Below are 18,383 nucleotides of genomic sequence, written 5' to 3' on the forward strand. Positions count from 1 at the left end.
ACTGCCCAGGCAGGGGCCCTTGAGGACAGGCCCTGGCGAAGATGGCCCTCGCAGATTGGGGCTGGTGGATATGAACACAACTGGGTGGTTCAGGCCCCAGCCCGGAGTTCAAGTTACACAAGTGATTTGATGGTGGGCTGGGAACAACAAATTTTGGTGGAGGAAAGCGTGTCTTTGGAATCAGACTGAGGTTCCAGCTCTGCTTTTACTCCAGGTCTGTGGTGTGGATTGGTTTGAGTTTTCACAAGACGATTGGATTTTGGGGGACAGAAGCTAGGCCAATTTGGGGGGCTGGGGTGGCCAGAGAAGCGCTGGGTTTCTGGGTTCTTTTCTTGCCACACAGTCTTGAGAGAAGCCTCGGATCACTGAGCTCACATTCTTTTCTATTGCACAAAGGATTACAACATCAACGCATCTGGGGAACAATAGTTCCTGCTTTCTATGTTCTTGGGTGGGGCTAAGGTGCCGTCATTGACCAGAGGCTCTGGCTTTACCTTTTAAGGTTTGCTAGTGCCAGGGTGTCTGCTGTGTTTTCCTGGATCGCTGCCCGAAGAAGCACAGGTATCTAAAAGGCCCCTTTCCTTGGTAAACAGAACAATCTCAGGCAAGAGGAATGGGACCGAAACTTGGCTGGCAGGCTGCCACCCAACCTGGAGGGTATTGGATACGGCCCCACTGGACTTACATATCAGCCCCAGTTGATCCATACTGACTGACACCAACTGTGTAAATATTCTTAACAACACTCCCAGTGGAGCTGCTCTTGAAAGCAAAGTCTCTCCTCAGAGCTTTTCCTCTGAGCCTCTGCTCTGAGGAGGGGCTCTGTGTTCCCTGCGTTTTGCTAGGAGGTGATGACATTCTGTGATTTTCAAGGTCAGGTGTTTCCAGCTCTTGCTGTGCTGATCGTCTGTGAGAAGGGCAGAAGAAAATACCCCCAGGGGTTGTAAGCAGGATTTCTGATGAGACTTCTGTAGCCCGCATCACAGAAGATTGGTTGTTACCCACATTTTTCCTTCCCAAATCCTAAGCCTGATGTCAGTCCAGGAAATCCCAGTGGCTGTGGGGTCAGGTTTGAGTCCCTTGCTGGGCCAGGGCCACATGAGTCACCAGCGATGTTTGCGGTTTGGGGACTGATTCTCTGAGTGGGTCCCCTGGCCATGAGCCACATTCCAGCCTGGGGTGGGAGAGAACAACCTGCTGCATTTATGGAGAGTCATTCACCAGCCTATTTAAAAGCTTTGTGAGTCGGAGTGACTTCTGAAGGGAGGAGGGTTGTTACCAGTGCAGTCATTGCTTCTCAGTAGAAGGGGACCACAAGGGGTCAGCCCTCTGTTGGCTCCTGGTGCCTGTCTCACACTTAATTGTACTTAAATGGGAGTATGTCAGATGCAATTTAGCTGTGTTAGCGTCTCTATTTGAGCCCCTAGAGGGCAGTGATGGTCTCATCCATTTATCTCCAGGGCCTGCCACGTAGTAGAGGAAAGCAGGTTGAGGCTCTGTGGTCCTGATTGGTCTGCCCTGTCCTTGGATGGATTGGGCCTGTTCTTCACCATTATCATGTCTCACCCTATGAAAACCCCTTGGGAGTCCTTGATGTGTCTAAATGCAATCCTTCCGGAAGTGATTCCAGCTGCAACATAGCAACCAGACCAGCCTGGAATAAGGAAGGAAGGGCCCGGATGGTGTTTCCAGTCTTGCTGCTACCTTGGCCAAACTCTTCACCTGTTTCTGTCCCACTCTCCCCAGATCTAACTGGTAATGATTCATTGATCTCTTTTATTTTTCCTCCCTACTTAGCCTCTCTACACGACAATTTATCTATAAAATAAATATAGTACAGGTAACTGTAATAGCGTTGTTTAAGAATTAAATATATTACTACATGTAAAGTGCTTAAAACATAGTACGAGTTATATAAATGTAACCAATATATCACTTATTGAAGTTCTTAGGAAGGGTTTTGAGCAACTTTAAAAAAGGCACTACAGAGTCTACGGTCAGTTGACCTCCCTGTACCCCAGCTAGAACCAGAGTGACTGTAGGACAGGAGGGTAGGTAGGGAAGCAAAAGAGTTAGAGCGAGGGCTCCCCAGCCAGAGGGCGCTTCCCCAGCATGACGCCCAACGTCACCTGCCCTTCATCACTCTCATCTTCGCCCAGTTATCCATCTGGAACCCCAGTTCACCAGCTCATGAGTCCACCTGTGCACCCACACTGCACTCTCATCCACATGTACCCACAAAACCCCCTCTTCAGCCCATATGCACAGTCATACACACATTCACACACAGAAGCACACTTATAGAAGCCCTCACAGTCACACACACACATATAAATGTGTTGCCACATAGATGCCCAGAGATGTGCATGAACCTTGATGTAATCATACTGTTCTACTCACGGACAGCTGCCTCTAGACAGTGAGTTATGCAAAATGAAGAGGCAGACAGCATGCACATAGCACAGCTGCAGGAGCCCTGGACTCCCTTCTTCCCTCTAGCTCCTGGTTCTGTCCCACCTCTCCTAAAGAATAATACAGCTTTAAGTTGGTAAGGGACCTTAACAGCCATCTAATGCAAACATTTGATTTCACTAGCGAATACACTGAGGCCCAGAGAGGGAGGTGACTTGCTAAAGGTCACACAGCATTCCATTTCTTTACCGTTCTGCATCATGAGTGTTATATGTTTTATTTATTCACCTTTGCGCCTCTGCCTGAGCTGGTCTAGGCATGGGAACCTAGAGGGAGGTGAGAATTGTGGAGCTGGAGTGGGAAAGAGGAGAAGGTCAGAGGTGGAAGGAGGGGGGAGAGTGAAGTGTGGCTGCCCATCAAGGCCCAGCTGGGCTGATGAGACCAGGGAGATGGAAGGGAGGGGTCGGTTGACGGAGTTGAGAAGTCCCTCAGAAATGGAGTTGCAGGTGGCTTCTGAACTGGGGAGGAAAGGAAGGATGGAGCTTGCTGGACCTCAGGTCTGGACTCCTGACAGGGCCTGCTTTTGAGCTGTGTGGTGTCACAGCACCGAGGGCTGGTTAGGACAATCATACACTCTGAACTCTCCCAGGGCTCTGTCCTGCTCAGAATTCCATCAGGAGAGTGGAGGGACCACATTGGTGGTCAGAACACCTGGGATTGATCTTATTCTTTAAAAGAATCTCTCTCTTTTCAGACCACTCACTTCTGGTCTCTCAATATGTATTCGTAATTATTTTTGTTGTCCTGAAGGATGAGCTGGGGATTAACATTTCTGCTACAGTTTTCTGGGCCTGGGACTAGACGTTTAGAGATTCACGCTGCTGTACAGATGTATATTCAGGGACTCACCTTGGTCCATAGTGAAGCGGAGGGGCCATCTCCCCACTCCCACTGCCACTTTTAAGATCCTTTCAGTGTCAGAGTGGGGGCGGGGAGGGGCACAGTTCCCTGAACGAAGGAGCTCAATGGCTCTGGAAGACATAGAGATTTCTCCGTGTACTTGCAATCTCTGATCACAGATATAAGTGTAATGAGAGGTTGGCCATGGCCCTGATTCCCAGAGGGGTGTCTACTTTACATTCTGCAAAAGACTACTTTTGATAAATGCACATTGTAATTATTTTGTGTCAGACACTGTCTAAGCATTGTACATAGGAAATTCCTTCACTTTCCTCCCAGTAATCTTATGAAGTACGTATTCTTTTTATCATTCTCAGTAGAGATGTGGAAACTGAGGCACAGAGAGGGTAGGTAAGTTGCCCAGGGTCACTCAGCGAGGAAGGGACAGCCCAGTTTTGGAGTCAGGTAGTTTGGCCCCAGAGTCTGTGCTCACCTTTCTGCCACGTCATCTTCTTGCTATGTGCTGTTTTCTGTCTTTGAGGTAATTTATCAGCTATGGCAGGTCTCCAAACCTCAAAGGGACTCCATTAAAAAAAAAGTCACCATATCAAAGGCTTTTTGAGAGTTTAAATCATGTTCGCAGATTTATCCCTTAAAGAATTCTAATAAATTACTTAGGCATGAGTCTTCCCCACCAAAGCAATGAGTGATGTTTCTTTACGCTTTGAGTGACTGGTGAATCTAATTTTCATTATTCATCAGTTTATAGGGGTGCACAAGGATATTTTCTGGGAGGCAGCCACGGTTTGGTGAAATGAGTACTAGAGATGCATGCACGTTCGAACACCAGCTATACCACTGAACTCACCGTGGGGCCCCGCCCCAGTCACTGAGCACTTCTGAGCTCTGGTTTCTTCATCTGCAAGATGTATCATGAGACGTGGTGTGGATAAAATCAATGAGGGTGTGTGGACACAATTATACCATGGTGGGGCCTAACACAACCGTGGTGACGTTGGGGACCCTCCCAAACCCCAACTCCTGAGGATAATGGAGGTGCAGACAAGGCCCAGGGTTGGCTACATTGATTTATTGGAAACACAGATCAAGACAGACATGAACAGAGAAGGAAAGGGAGGAGCTGGGGGACTCTGGCCACTGGCCCCATGGCAGCCCTGGCCCTTACTGCCCTGGGGTCCCCTTCTTGTGGGTGCCAAGGGGACTTCTAGCTGGGGTAGCCTTTTCCAGCATGTGGGGTGGAGAAGCAGGGGGGCAGAGCTGAGGAAGAGAGGATCACACATACATATAAAAGACTAGGAGCAGGACGGACCTTTCAAAGTGCAGGAGAAGTAAGTGCTTGTTCCACCTGGGGCCTAGGTGGGGCTGGACCAGGCCGGGCTGGGTAGGAGACACACCAGGGCTGGAGCTTGAGTTGGGGTGACTAACATTTGCGGAAGCTGCTGGCGCATGAGCCCACGCCACAGGAGCTGATGCCACAGGAGCCCACACCACCAGTGCCCAGGCCACAAGAAGTGATGGAATTGCAGGGGCCGCAGGGGGCACACATTCCGGTGCTCACCGCCAGGTTCCCACTGCAGGGGGCGCTGCAGACGCTGCCGGTAACTGGCCTGGAGCCTGACGCACAGAGATCCCCGCAGACGACCCCGCCCCGGGAGCTGGTGACACCTGTAAACCCCAAAGCCTGAGTCAAAATTCTGGGGTTCAATCATCCCGCCTCCCTGACGATGCCCCTACCCACGTATCGGCTTGACAACTCTAGGGTCATCTAGGCCCCAAACCGTGGTCTTTCTTGCGGTCTGACCCCAAAACCCTCCTGCTGGGATTCCAGCCCTCTCTTTTATATTTAGGTCCCAGTGAAACCCCTCTTTCCAGACTCAGCCATCCCTAACTCGAAGGGAGTAAATCCATCCACAAGGGCCTACGTTACTCACAGACATTCACGGACCCAATGCCTTCACACAGTCTGAGAGGGAAGAAGAAAAAGCAATATTAGTGACTCAGCCAGAATGGCAGACAGAGCTCCACATATTCTTGGGGGGGGGTCCACAAAGGGTCAAGAAGGTAGGCGCAGGGGCATGAGAGAAGAGCCCTCCCCAGATGACCCCTTCCCCAAAGTAATAAATGACAGGTTTGTCCAGACTCCTAGTCCTTGTGCAGCTGGGGAAACAGTGAACTTTTTGTTGAAGGCAGAAGAAATGGCAAGGTATTGCCCACCTGTGCTCCTCGCCCTCCAGCAGGCGCCTGTAGGTGGCGATCTCGATGTCCAGGCCCAGCTTGGAGTTCATCACCTCCTGGTACTCCTTGAGCAGGCAGGCCATGTCCTGCTTGGCCTTCTGCAGGGCGGCCTCCAGCTCGGCCAGCTTGCAGCGGGCGTCGCTGACGGCCGTCTCACCCTGCTGCTCCGCCTGGGTCACTGCGGTCTCCAGCTTGGTGTTCTGGGGACCCAGAAGACAACAAGGTAGGCTGTGATCTCCGGGTCTCTGTCCATTTCCTGAGTGTGTCCAGTCTCTCCACCCAGCTGGAACACCCCAGGGACAGGCCTCTCGCCTTCATCAGCTGGGTCTCCCTGAGTGACCAGCCTGCAACTCTAGTCGTGCAAATGGGCTGGAGAATGAGTGGTGAGATCCAGCCTGGGCACACACGGCCTGGGGGAGCCTGGCTGAGCCCCCAGCCTGTGTGGTGGGCGAGGGGACAGATGGCCCGTACCTGGCACTTGGCGTTCTCGACCTCTGCGGTCAGCCTCTGGATCATGCGGTTCAGCTCGTTGATCTCCTCCTTGGTGCGGCGCAGGGTCTCGCCGTGACGGATCACCGTGGCCTTCATCTCCTCACACTGGGGGGAAGCACACGTGCTCCTGAGGCTCAGGATGGGACACCCCACGGGTTGCGGACATCACGGATGGTAGTGCAGGTTGTCCAGTGCTCAGCCTGGGTCACCATCCAGGGCCGCCCTGCCCGGCCACCTCTACCTGAGAGCTGTCTGCCCTTGTGTTCCCATCCCTAGGACTCAGAATCCCAGACAAAAGAAGCCTTTTCTAATATGTAGCTCGCACAGCCATGGTAGGAGGCAGGTGTCCTGGGCCACTCACCTTGCTGCGGTACCAGGACTCGGCCTCAGCCCGGCTGCGGCTGGCGATGTCGTCGTACTGAGCCTTGATCTCGGCCACGACACAGTCCATGTTGAGGTCCCGGCTGTTGTCCATCTTGACGATGACCGAGGTGTCTGAGATGTGGGCCTGGAGGACGCGAATCTCCTGCAGGTGCGAGGGGTTTGGGGGGATAGAAGGACCTTATTTAAGCCACAGTCTCACCCACCACAGCGTGTACCCGGTCTTCTCAGCCCTACCCTGGCCTCCAGCCCCCACACCCTCTGACAGCCTCATGGATGGCAAGCTCCTGCCCAAATCCCGCCCCCTCCAGTCCCAGGCCAAAGCCCTGTCCTCCAGACCGTCTGCCAGTTCTGTGCCCGGGCAGTCCTCACCTCCTCATACAGTCGCCGCAGGAAGTCAATCTCCTGGGTCAGGGCCTCTGCATTGGCCTCCAGGTCTGACTTGCGGAGGTAGGCGCAGTCCACGTCCTGAAAGGTGGGAGGCTTTGAGCTAAGACGACCCCAGCTGATTGTCAGCCAAACTGCTCTCTTCTCACCCACTCATGGCGGCCCGGGGCAAAGGACTCGCAGTGTTCCCAGGCCCATCCCATCTCCATACCTTCTGTCCTTCCAGGGATGGAACTCACCACCTCCTCCCCTTCTGAGACAAACCCCTTTGTGCCCCGGAGAAGGGCCACCAGCCTCTGTCCTCTCCTGCATGGGACAGCATACCCACCCATTTTTCCTTTTTACGTTCCCCTGTTCCAGGAAACCTGCAGAGACTGAGTCCCTGCTTGGCCACATTGACCCCTCCCTGCCCCCAGCATTCCTCCAAGACTCCACCTGTCAGTCCTGGTTCTGTTCCATCCTCCCCCAATCCTGGGTCTCTGCCCCTCCTTTGCTCAGACATCTCACAATGTACACAGGACACTGTCCTTCAATAGCCACTAGAGCTGCCAGGCCTCCGGGGGACCCAAGCCACAGACCACAACCTCTGAAGCAGAGCAGGACATGCAGAGGTGGACCCAGCCATCCCCCTGCCCCAGGGCGCGGTACTAGTGGATATTCCAAGGATTTTGCCCTCTCTGGAAGCCCTAGATGTGCCTTCCATGACCTGATCTCTGGGAATTCCCTATCCTGATTTGGGAAGGTCACACTGAGGTTGAGACCCTCTGGGTCTCCCCAAGAAGAATCTGTCATTCTAGATCCCTGATGTGTGTGCTCCCCGATCCCATGTTACCCACCTTCTTCAGAACCACGAACTCATTCTCGGCTGTTGCTCTCAGAGAAACTTCCTCTTCGTACCTGAGGCAGAAGAGGGCAGAGAGGAGGTCACAGAAGGGCAGGTCTCACCAGAACGCCCTCCATTTCTTACCAATGAGGGGGCAATATTAGGAACTCCCCAATACAGCTGGACCCCTGGCAGCCTTGTTGGGTCCTTCTGGTTGGATTTGGGCTAGTCTGTGATGCTCTCTGAATTTTGAATTGCGGGGTTCAGGGAGCTAACCTTCTGGGACCTCATAGCCCCGTGTCCAGAGTTGCTCTGGGGTGACCTCAGGAGGTAAATGAGGCCTCAGCACCCAGCTAGGAGTGGACAGGAAGTCCTTGGGGCACTGCAGCCCCAGGCTCCCCTCACCTGGGTGTCCATCCTAGTTCCGGTGAGGTTGGGGTCTATAGTCCCAGAGGCCATCAGCTCTCAGCACCTGGGCAGCGGGACACCCAGAGCTCCAGGACGTGTCAGCCCTGAGCCACACGTGGACTCGTGTTACATCCATGTGCTACAGGTGGGAGGTGAGAGGACAGGGGGAGAAGGCCTGGGAAATGGCAGGAGTCTTCCTCCCCACAGCGCACAGGGGACAGCCGCTAGGTGATCAGCCTCCGAGAAGACAAGGCTGAAGAAGGGAGAGGCATCTCCTGGGGAAATCAGGGCCCTGCCTCTAGGCAAGCACCTGGGCAACAACTGCGCAGGTGAAAAGATCCTGCTACGCGCTGCCAAGCTGGCCGCTCACCCTACTTGGAAATCCTTCTGGTGTCTAATCCAAACGGGCTTTAACCCGATCATTTCCTGTGCCCGACACCACTCCTGGCCACACTCACTTCTTCTTGTAGCCCTCCATCACCTCCTGCACGTGGTTGAGCTCTGAGGCCAGCCTCCCGCTGTCCGCCTCCGCACACTCGGCCTCCCGCCTCAGCGTCTCGATGTAGCCCTCAAACAGCGGCTCCAGGTTGCTCTCACAGCACTTGCGGTTCTGGTAGAACTGCCACTTGGTCTCCAGCAGCTTGTTCTGCTGCTCCAGGAAGCGCACCTGCCATTCGGGGTGGGAAAGTGTAAGACGGCTGCTGGCGTCCCAAAGCCAATTTGGGGGAATTGCTTTAAGGGGAACTCCCAAAGCTGGAGCTCAGCACAGACTGGACAGACGTAGACAGTGGGAGACAAGGCAACTTCTGGATTTCCTGATTATCATGTATATCTGGACATTCCAACTTAGGGATGTGAGCCAGGGGCTGGGAAATGTCAGGCCCTGTCATCAGGTGAACTGAGTACTCTCTCGAGTACCATGAGTCCAGGTGGCATGTGGTCATCAGGAGCCAGGTAGGATGCTGAGCCCCCCACCCTGAAGCCAGAGGAGGTGCCCTCTTGGGCAGAGTTACTAGACTCAGGTCTCAGTGTGAGATTTCTGGCGATGGGTAACAGGGAGATGATGTCACAGGTCCTCTGAAGGAGAGCCCTGCTACCCTGGCCCCGCTCCCACTTCATCTGATCGCCAGTCCACTCCACCCCCTCAGAAAGAACACAGTCCTCAGCCTGAGACCGGTGAAACCTCTGTGTTTTCAGAGCAGCAATCGTTTTCCTCCTCAATTTCCTGAAGTCTAGCTTGTGGTCCAGACCAGCCAGGTCACCCCTCTCTTCCACAAATTCTGCCAATCTGCACTTTCAGTCGAGCCTCTGGGTCTTGTGTGAGTGCCTGTTTGTGTTTGTGTGTCTGTTTGCTTCTCTCATCAGAATGGGAGGCTCCGCAGGCAGTGCTCTTTCTGCCTCTGACTGCCCCCTCAGTGCCCAGCCTGAGTCCTGAGCATGGGTGGGGTTCAGGAAGGGTGTGATCAAGGACACCCACCTTGTCGATGAAGGCAGCGAACCTGCTGTTGAGGCACTTGATCTGCTCCTTCTCCTCATGCTTCACGCACTGCGCGTTGGGGTCGATCTCCAGGTTGAGGGGCGTGAGTAGGCTCTCGTTGACAGACACGGTGGTGATGCAGGGCGGGCTAGGTCCACACACGCCGCCTGAGCGGTAGCCGAAGCTGCGGCCACAGGAGCCAGAGCGGAAGGCCCCACAGACACTCTGGCTGCCAAAACCTCTGGCGAGGCCGCGGTAGCAGGAGATGCCACGGTAGGGGGCGGCGGTGATGCAGCAGCGGCCGGGCCGGGGCCCGCAGGCCGAGGCACAGCTGAAGCGCTGGCCACAGAATCCTGATCCACAGGTCATGCTGCTTCGGTAGGTTTGGTTGCAGGGTACAAGATGTGAGGTCTGGAGTCTTGGTGGAAACTCCAATGTGCTCCTCAAGGAACCTCTGTCTTATTTATGCTCCAATGGGTAGGGGCTTGGCTATGCAGATGGAGTTGGGGCAATTTGTGCTTTATGAGCTTGGGCGGTTAGCCGGGTTCAACCCCTCTCTAGAATGTGCTTTAATGGTGGAGTGGCCCGCACCCTCCTCTGTGTAAAGGATGCCAATCCCTGGGCTGTAGGGGGACTCAGCATGTTTTATCTTCAAAGTGCCTGTGAGCAGTGCATGCACTCATTGAGGGTATTGGGGAGAGAAGGACAGGGCAGGACAGGAGAAGGGAAGGGAGGGAGGGATAGGCCAGAGAAGGGAGGAGAAGGGAGCCCAGTTGCTAGGAGAAGCAGGGAGGAGGAGGGGACCTGTGTGTGTGTTGGCGGGTGAGTGAGGAGGAGACCCAGGAAAGATTGAGGTATTAGCAAACACCTCGAAGTTTCCATTGCAGCAGTGGCTGAGGTGCTACTAAAACACAAATCTGGATTTTTTTCTCTCCCTTGATTGTCCAGTGCGCTGCTAAAAATGATCTGGTTTTTCTTACCATGGCAGTAGCCAGTGCATTATTAAATGTTAAATATTTGTGTTTGATGCCTTTTTAAGCTTTTATTATGAGAGTTTTCAAACATATAGAAAGGTTGAAAGAATACTATTAGGTTGGTGCAAAAGTAATTGCAGCTTTTGCAATTATTTTTAACCTTATAAACTGCAATTACCTTTGCACCAACCTGATAACAAACACCCAGAGATGTTTCTCCTAGACACCTAGATTCAACAGATGTTAACATTGTGTCATATTTCCTTTCCCATTTGCCCAATTATTTAACAGTTAAAGAAAGCATGACATGTAACCCTTAAATACTTCAGCATGACTTTCTTAATAACGAGGACAGTACCATTTTTACATGCAAGAAAATGAACAATAATTCCAAAGAATCATTTACTGTCCACTCCATATTCAATTGTCCTAAGGATTTTTAAAAATAGGTTTTATCTGATTTAACTAGTGGCTTTAACCCTTGTATTTTCTATAAAATGGAAGTTAACTCTAGAGCCGGGCTGTTCAGTACGACGGTCAATAGACACATGTGGTTCTTTAAATTAGTTGACATTAAATATGCTCAACTCTAGTCCCTCAGTTGTACTAGCCACATGCCCCCTGGACCAGTGGCTATCTTATTGGACAGCACAGATATAGAACATTTCCACCTTCACACCAGCATCTATTGGATTGTGCTGGTCTAGGAACTTGATTAAGTTTAATTGAAATATTTTGGGGCAGAATACTTCATAAATGATGCTGTGTAATTCTTACTGTGTCACCTCCGGAGCACAAAATGTCAGGTTGTTCTATTATTGGTGATGCTAAATCAGATCACTTTAGTACATTTCCCCATTTACAATTAGAAAGGGTTCTGTAGGGAAACATAGGGCCTATTTTAATAAAAAGGTATTTTCTTTTATTGGTCACCTATGATCATTACATCCTATAAATGATCTCTAATTCTCACATCAACCATATGAAGTATGTACTATTATCCCCATTTTACAGACGAGGAAACTGAGAGGTTAAATAACTTGCCCCAAAGTCTCCCAGCTGGTGAGTAGTGGAGCCCAGGACATGCAATACCTTCTCACCTACAAGCAATGAAAGCCTCTGAATTTCCTAATCCATGGAAAATTTCAAGAGTGTAGAGAGAGTTGTTTAGGAGAGGATATCTGTGGATTTAGGGTTGGAGAGAGTCATTCTAAGGCAGATGAGCAGAGTCAGAGGAGGTTGGGATGGTTAGAACCAGGAAGAGCCAATGGGGTGTGAATGTGGCAGAAGGACAATAGAAGGTTGGGGGCTGGAGAGTTTTATGAGTTGGCGCTGCAGGATCCTGTACCTGAGAATTGAAGGGAGGTGATGAAAAATGGCAGTTTTAGTAATATGTACACTGCCGATATATTTGAAGTACTTTGATAGAATGTACTATGTTCTACTTACCCATGAAGCACCCCCCTACTCCAATAGAGCAGGTCTAGAAAAATTATCTCATAAAGTACAAAGGTTTGCATTACATGGAAGGGAAGAAAAGAGAAGTGAAATGATGTGCCTGACAGCCCCTATCGCTGCTGTGCCTTTGGGGCAGAGGCCGGCAGAGCAGCTTAGGGAAGGTGGAAGGGGTGGGGTTGATGGGGAAAAGAAGGAAGAAGGAGAAAAGAAGAAAGTAGGGTTCAGGGTAGGGCTCTGGGTGTCTGTGCAAAACATTCAGGAGGGGGGCCTTGTGACAGGACAGACATGGGGTCACAGATTGTGTCGGCCACTGGTCATCCCAGAGGAAGGTGTGGCATTTGCTGTCATTTTATGTGTTTGGGGAGCTGGGCCAGCACTTCTGAGGCCGTTTATACCCCTCATCTGCAATCCTGGGCACTGTCCGCAGTGGTGCTCCCAGCCAGCCAGCTCGCTGGGTTTCCTGAGCAGAAGCACTGTGAGTCAAGGCGCATCTCACACTCACTTTACCTTTTCTACCAGTGTAACTCCTTATAAAAATGACATGCATAAACATGAGCTCATTGCTCATCACTGACCCTTGCTAAGCAATTTTTAAAAAGCAAGAAGTAATTAAAATCAGAAAAAAATTCTAGTGTGACACCATTTCATTAAACTTCAGGCTTTATTAGTTGTTGCTAATTTTGGAAGACCTAAAATGACATTCGACCTGTATGTTTTCTTCAAGTGATAAAGTTTGGGAGAAGGAGAAGGAGACTGGGGAAGGGAAGGGTTGGCAGGATCACCACGCTGTGGTCTTGGCTCTGGCAATGTGAGCTTTCTGGAAGTTAATATAGTTTTTATTGTGAAATATGTCACACACACAAAAGAATGTATAGGTTGTGTGCCTACCACTTACAGGAAGAACTAGAGCAGACGTGTAACTTAGGGGCTCCCTAGGAGCCTCACTCTGGTTGTACCCCCTTTCTTCCTGGCCTAGGGATGGTTCCTCTCTGGTATTTTGTGTTAAATCATTCCCTTGCTTTTCTTTATAGTTTTAGCACTATATTAGGCATCCCTAAATATAGTATTTATATTTAGTTTTTCATATAGTATTTAGTTTTCCAGTTTTTGAACTTCATACAAATGGAATCATATGGTGTATATTCTCTTCTGTCTGGTTTCTTTTGTTCAGTGTTGCTTTCTGGAGCTGTCCTGTGTTCATTTTCACCGTGGACTGTACTCACTGTATGAATATCTTTCTGCCTTGATGGCCTCATAGTTATTTCCAGAACTTGTATTATGAACAGAGCTGCCATGAACTTTCTTTTCCATGTCTTCTGGTGTATTTGTGCAAGAGTTTTTCTAGGGCCTATGGTTATTTTTGAAACTATGCAAGTAGTATATGCTTGGTATAGAAAACTATTTGATGAATATGCTTCATACTTAATAGATAATAAGGTCTCTTGATATTCTTCTCCTTCATACTAGATACTATACGAAGAGCCCAACATGCATTCACACATTTAATTTTTACAATTGCCCTCTGAGGCAGGTGTTATGATTCTAGTTTTACAGAGGAGGACACTGAGGGCTAAGGAGGCTAAGAGACTGGCTTAGGTTGTGTGCTGCATGGCAGAGCTGGCACTCAGAGCCTGGCATGTTTGAGGTTAATGGAAGGATGAGTTTATCTCACTGCTCTCTCATCTATCCACTGCCTGCTGTCATTAAAAGTATCACACAGGAGAGTGTTTGTATATAACACATTAACACACATACTAACTAATCCCCTCCCTCCAGTACCCTCTTCTGGGCGCTTCAGAGTGCTCTCAGGGTTAGGACCAGAGAATGGAGGAGTGCTCACCTTTATTCGTGGTGAGTTTCCAGTTTTAGGAGAAAATCTGGATACATACCAAGATTGTAAGCAAAAATGCAAACCCTGCAACACACTAATAAGTACAAATGTTTGATTTATGGATATATTGCAAGGGCTTGGCACATAGTAGGTGCTCAATAAATACTTGTTGAATGAATGAAATGAATACCAGCTGCATATTAAGTGCTGAGTAATGGAGCCATCAAAGCTTGGTGGTTAATTGTATAAAGCTTTCTGGTAGGATGGGGTGGGGATCAGATGAATTGGACCAGAGGGCCACCATTCTTAGGGTTGGAGGTGGAGTGGGGAGATATTCCTGGCTGGGGAGTGAAGGAGAGAGGAAGTGAGTAGATGTGTCTTTGACCAAGGCGAAGTCCTTTACCTGAGCGATGAAGAGGGTCATAGGGAAAGCCAGCCAACAAGGGCAAGAATCCTGAGGTCCTTGGGGCAGAGTAGAAACTCAGGGTTGGGTTGGGGAAGGAAAGAGAAAAGTGGGTGGGAGATAGCGTTCTGGGAAAAAGAAGGGAGAGCTGCTTGGTTTTAGACTATTCCTCTTCAGGGTCACTTGGAAAAAGGACAAAGACTGGCTGGGGGGCCAGAAGGATAGGAGGGAGGGTAGATTGCGGGAGACAGAGGGAAGAAGAGGGAAGTAGAGGACAGTGGAGGAACGATGGGGAGAAGACCCAGGGGAGAATGGGGGTGGGACCCTTCAAGGGTGGAAGCACAGAGGAAGAGGAGGGTGATGGGGGAAGGGGCGCAGAACCAAGAGCAAGCAGTAGACCTACCTGACGAGGTGGGCTACCCTGGCTCCAGCTTTATAGCAATGAAGGGACACGGGCTGGGGCAGGTACAGGGGCTCAGCCTGGTTAGTGGGATGGGCCTCACCAAGGGCAGAACTCTTGAGTCAGGCTTCATTTCCCCCAGGTTGTCCGTGAGGGCTTTTGGTTCCTTGTCCTCCGGTGAGTTCTCACAGATAATTGGCCACTGTGCCAGGCTGTCCTGGCTGAGGAGGCAAGGCTCTGACTTGGGCGTCTCCTCAATTCACCAACCCAACCACCCTGCCTGGTGGCGGGACTTGAGGTCAACTCTCTCATTAACAGCTCAGGTGCTGTGTAAACATCCACTCCCTCACCCCTCAATTTCTCTCCCTGGAACCCGGCCTGAAGCTGCTTTCTGTGAACAGAAAGCATGAACTTCAAGGTCGGAAAGGACATGGCCCCTTGGATACTTGCAAACCTAGTGTGCCGATATCTGGGTACCCTCCAGATGTGCAGCCCACAGGCTGCCTCCCAGCGCACAGTCATGGAGCAGAATCGCAGAAATGACACTGGCCCTGCTTCCGCGGTCTCTGCCTTAACTGGCTCTCCACCATCACAGCGTCTCATAGTCCCTTTCTCTCCTCCAAAGGCCCTCAGGTGCCTTTATTGTCCACCCACTCTCTGAAATCCCTCCATGTACACGTATGCACCAATACTGTCCCGCCTGCCTCTTTCCTGAAGTCTGTCCTCACCCTTTCCAGGGACACTTTCTTACTTGTCCCATCAGACTAGCTACAGTCCCCATTGCCCCGGAATTGACACTGTCTGTAGGCGTTGCATTCCTGAGCATATGATGGTACATTTGAAAAGCAGCCCTCTTCAGACTTCTGGCCTTTCTCGTGAACGTGGGTCTGTCTGCCCTGTCAGATAGGGAGCTCCAGAATCCAAGTCTCCTTCCTTCTCTTAGTGCCTTCCTCCTTCTCTCCAAAATTATGATAGTGTTCAGGATATGGCACGGATCTATCAATCACAGAATTGCTTAATCCCCCAATAAGATGTCATCTAGTCTAACTCATCATCCATCTTGGGGAATCTGCCTTATAATGTCTTCCACAGGAGCAGGATGAACTGAGAACTTCCTAATGTTAAAACCACCTTATTTTCCCTTTTTTGTCAGCTGTCCCTTGAAACAAGAGCCACTTGGGCTAAAAGAGGAGATTCTGAACTCCAGATCTGAAGGTCTCTTGGTTCACTTTGTCTCCACAGACGTGGTGACCACTCCGGAATAATGAGTGTTTTTCTTTTATATAAAGCTTCCCTAAGGGGGACACAATGCAAACTCCTTTAGGAAGCCATGACTTCCTGCCCTCCTTCTGGGAAGTTCTTTCTCAAACTCCAACTTCCCTCTGTCCAGCTACAGTGAAAGCCTGACTTCTCTTGCTTTTTGGGTTTCCATTATGTTTGTTTGGGTTTCTAATGGCATATCCCTCACCCTCAACCCCATGATATCCGTGGGCTATTGACCAATCAGGAGGGTTCAGGATCAGGTAAAAAGCAAAATGAGTGAGCACAACATTGATTTATGGCTTGCGTTATTATATTATTATCAGAAATCATGAGGATTTCTGATGGTCTGTTAAGGACAAATCAGAAATACAAGTTTATAAATTATTCACAAATAACAGACTTTTTGGACTATCCAAGATTCTCTTATCATCCAGTAGTGTGGTTGCCCAAGGACTGGTAACATATTTCCTTTGCCTAAGAGGAGAGATTCCTATTGGGCCTTCCCTGCGGTAGCCGGGCTAGAGTGGAGATTGAAGGAGGGGCATTTGATTTGCGGTTTATTTTCAGGAAGTAACTATGGCTAAAGGTCTCAGGTCCTCCCTGCTCCTTGGGCTGATCCCATGGTGAAATAACATTTATTGAGCACTTTCTAGGTGCCAGGTGCAGTGTCAAGCATTAATTTAATCCTTCTACTAGTCTTTCAAGATAGGCGACATTAGAATTTTAATAGGTGGTTTAGGAATGCGGGTAGGTTTACTCCATCAAACCTGTTGATGTAGCAGCAGCAGCAGCAACAACGCATGTCCCTCGTTCTCCACCAAACCCGTCACTCTAACTGCTGCAGCAGCAGCGACAACTACTACTAATACGATTACATACTCAGAGTGTGTCAGGCTCTGTCCTAAGTGCTTTACATGGATTAATTATTTTAATCCTTTCAATAGCTTTATGAGTTGGGTGTTGTTATCCCCATTTTTACAAATCATGAAACGAGATACAGAGAGGTTAAGTAATTGCCTGAGGTTACACAGCTAGAAAGTTGCAGAGCTGGATTTTGAAAGTAGGCAGTTTGGAATCTGTGTCTATGTTCTTAACTGATATGCCATGTATTTACATTTTTTAGTTTTAATCACATTAAGAAATGATTTTGCATAGTGACTAAGTACACATATACATACACACCACATACAGTGGAAACAAAAAGGTCATGAAATATTATTCCTACACATGATGCACTCTGATATTTTCTATTTTACTCTTCTATTCTGCTTGATTTTGGTCTAATGTATTTCATTAAAACTCTGGTTGCGTCCATGAGTGGGTTACAATGGGAACTCTGAAAAAAAATGCTGCCCCAGAGCCTCCTGCTTCTTAATAATTACAATAAAGCACATCTGCCCTGTGCTCTGAAGTTTACTGAGCACATGCACATCTCTGTAATTCTCCAAGGTAGCACTGGGAGGGAAAGGCTGACTTCATTTCCAGCGGAGTGAAGTATCTTGCCCCCAGACCACACTGAGCTCATCAAAGCAGAGCCTTGGCTCCTACCCAGTCTTTTTGGGTTGAAGGTCCACATTATCCACACTGGATGGACAGCACACACCAATAAGGATCTATTGTGACATCTGCCAAGGTTGCTGACAAGCTGCTGCAAAGGGAAGGGGGTAGCATGGTTGGTATAGCATAGAAAGCAGCACAGACTCAAGGGAATGATGGCAGGGGGCTGGATGCTCTTCTCGTATGGCTCTATCTGAGGCTGAGCCAATTATATTTGGATCCAAAGCCATGCAGACTCATAACATGACCTTCTAGGCCCTGGAGGAAACACGAAGGTTTGAGGTGAAATCCAGACATAGCATCCTTGCTTAGGGACTTGTAGGAAATGGTTGGGTGTGTTCCTGAGGCCAGAGAGCCAGTGCGTGCCCCCCTTAGGCCTTACGGAAGACTCTGAGGGAGGGAATACCTCCCTTCAGCATAAGCTGGCCAAGAAGGTCTAATAAGTGGCCTAGGGACTGGTTGGTGTGTAAGAGGGCAGGAGGTAGGTGGGTGGGCATGTGTGCACGTGAGTGTGTGTGTGAGATTGTGGCTGGGAAGGCCAGCATGTGAGTGCATAGTGTGTGTGTGTGTGTGTGGGGGGGGATATGCTGATTGCGGACAGGAGTAGGTGATGGATTTGGGAACGGTGCGGTGTGTTGGATTCGTGTAGGGTGATTGAGAGATTGAGTAAGTGTGGGGTTTGGGCAGTGCAGAAAGAGGCCACCAGTGTGAGGGAAATTACCAAGGGCACCCCAAGTTCCACATCATGTATTAATCAATCTCACACTCCCTCAGGGTTCCTGGAGCCGTTCTGATCAGAACCACGGACAGCAGCGTCACGTCATCAAATGAGGGCGGCGCAGGAGGAGCCCCGGCGCTGCTTTTCCCTCCCATTCCAAACTGAGTCACGGTCCCCTGTCCTCCAATACCTGAGTTTCCCCAACTGCGTACAGGGAGGTTGGGGTGGGTGTGGGGGAAGTGA

At 50.1% G+C, this 18,383-nt stretch overlaps 1 protein-coding gene across 1 annotated transcript; it reads right to left on the reverse strand.

Moving 5' to 3' along the window:
* Window positions 1-4,753: 4,753 nt before the first annotated feature.
* Window positions 4,754-9,918, reverse strand: LOC117028686 (keratin, type II cuticular Hb1). Its single transcript, XM_033117547.1, has 9 exons — window positions 9,537-9,918; window positions 8,518-8,726; window positions 7,665-7,725; window positions 6,814-6,909; window positions 6,422-6,586; window positions 6,040-6,165; window positions 5,548-5,768; window positions 5,265-5,296; window positions 4,754-4,998 (listed from the first exon to the last, which is right to left on the reverse strand). Exons 1-9 carry the CDS (start codon window positions 9,903-9,905, stop codon window positions 4,754-4,756), a joined length of 1,524 nt encoding a protein of 507 aa, XP_032973438.1. The 5' UTR covers window positions 9,906-9,918.
* Window positions 9,919-18,383: the final 8,465 nt, after the last annotated feature.

This window comes from Rhinolophus ferrumequinum, chromosome 10 (assembly GCF_004115265.2).
Source record: "Rhinolophus ferrumequinum isolate MPI-CBG mRhiFer1 chromosome 10, mRhiFer1_v1.p, whole genome shotgun sequence".
NCBI lineage: Eukaryota > Metazoa > Chordata > Mammalia > Chiroptera > Rhinolophidae > Rhinolophus > Rhinolophus ferrumequinum.

What these genes read in the sequence shown, in the direction of transcription:
- LOC117028686 (XM_033117547.1), bottom strand. Translation starts at nt 9,905, where the DNA reads ATGACCTGTGGATCAGGATTCTGTGGCCAGCGCTTCAGCTGTGCCTCG. An exon ending in TCGCTGCCTTCATCGACAAG is followed by an intron (nt 8,727 to 9,536) that starts GTGGGTGTCCTT and finishes CCCGAATGGCAG; the next exon opens with GTGCGCTTCCTGGAGCAGCA. An exon ending in TGCGGCGACTGTATGAGGAG is followed by an intron (nt 6,587 to 6,813) that starts GTGAGGACTGCC and finishes TCGCACCTGCAG; the next exon opens with GAGATTCGCGTCCTCCAGGC.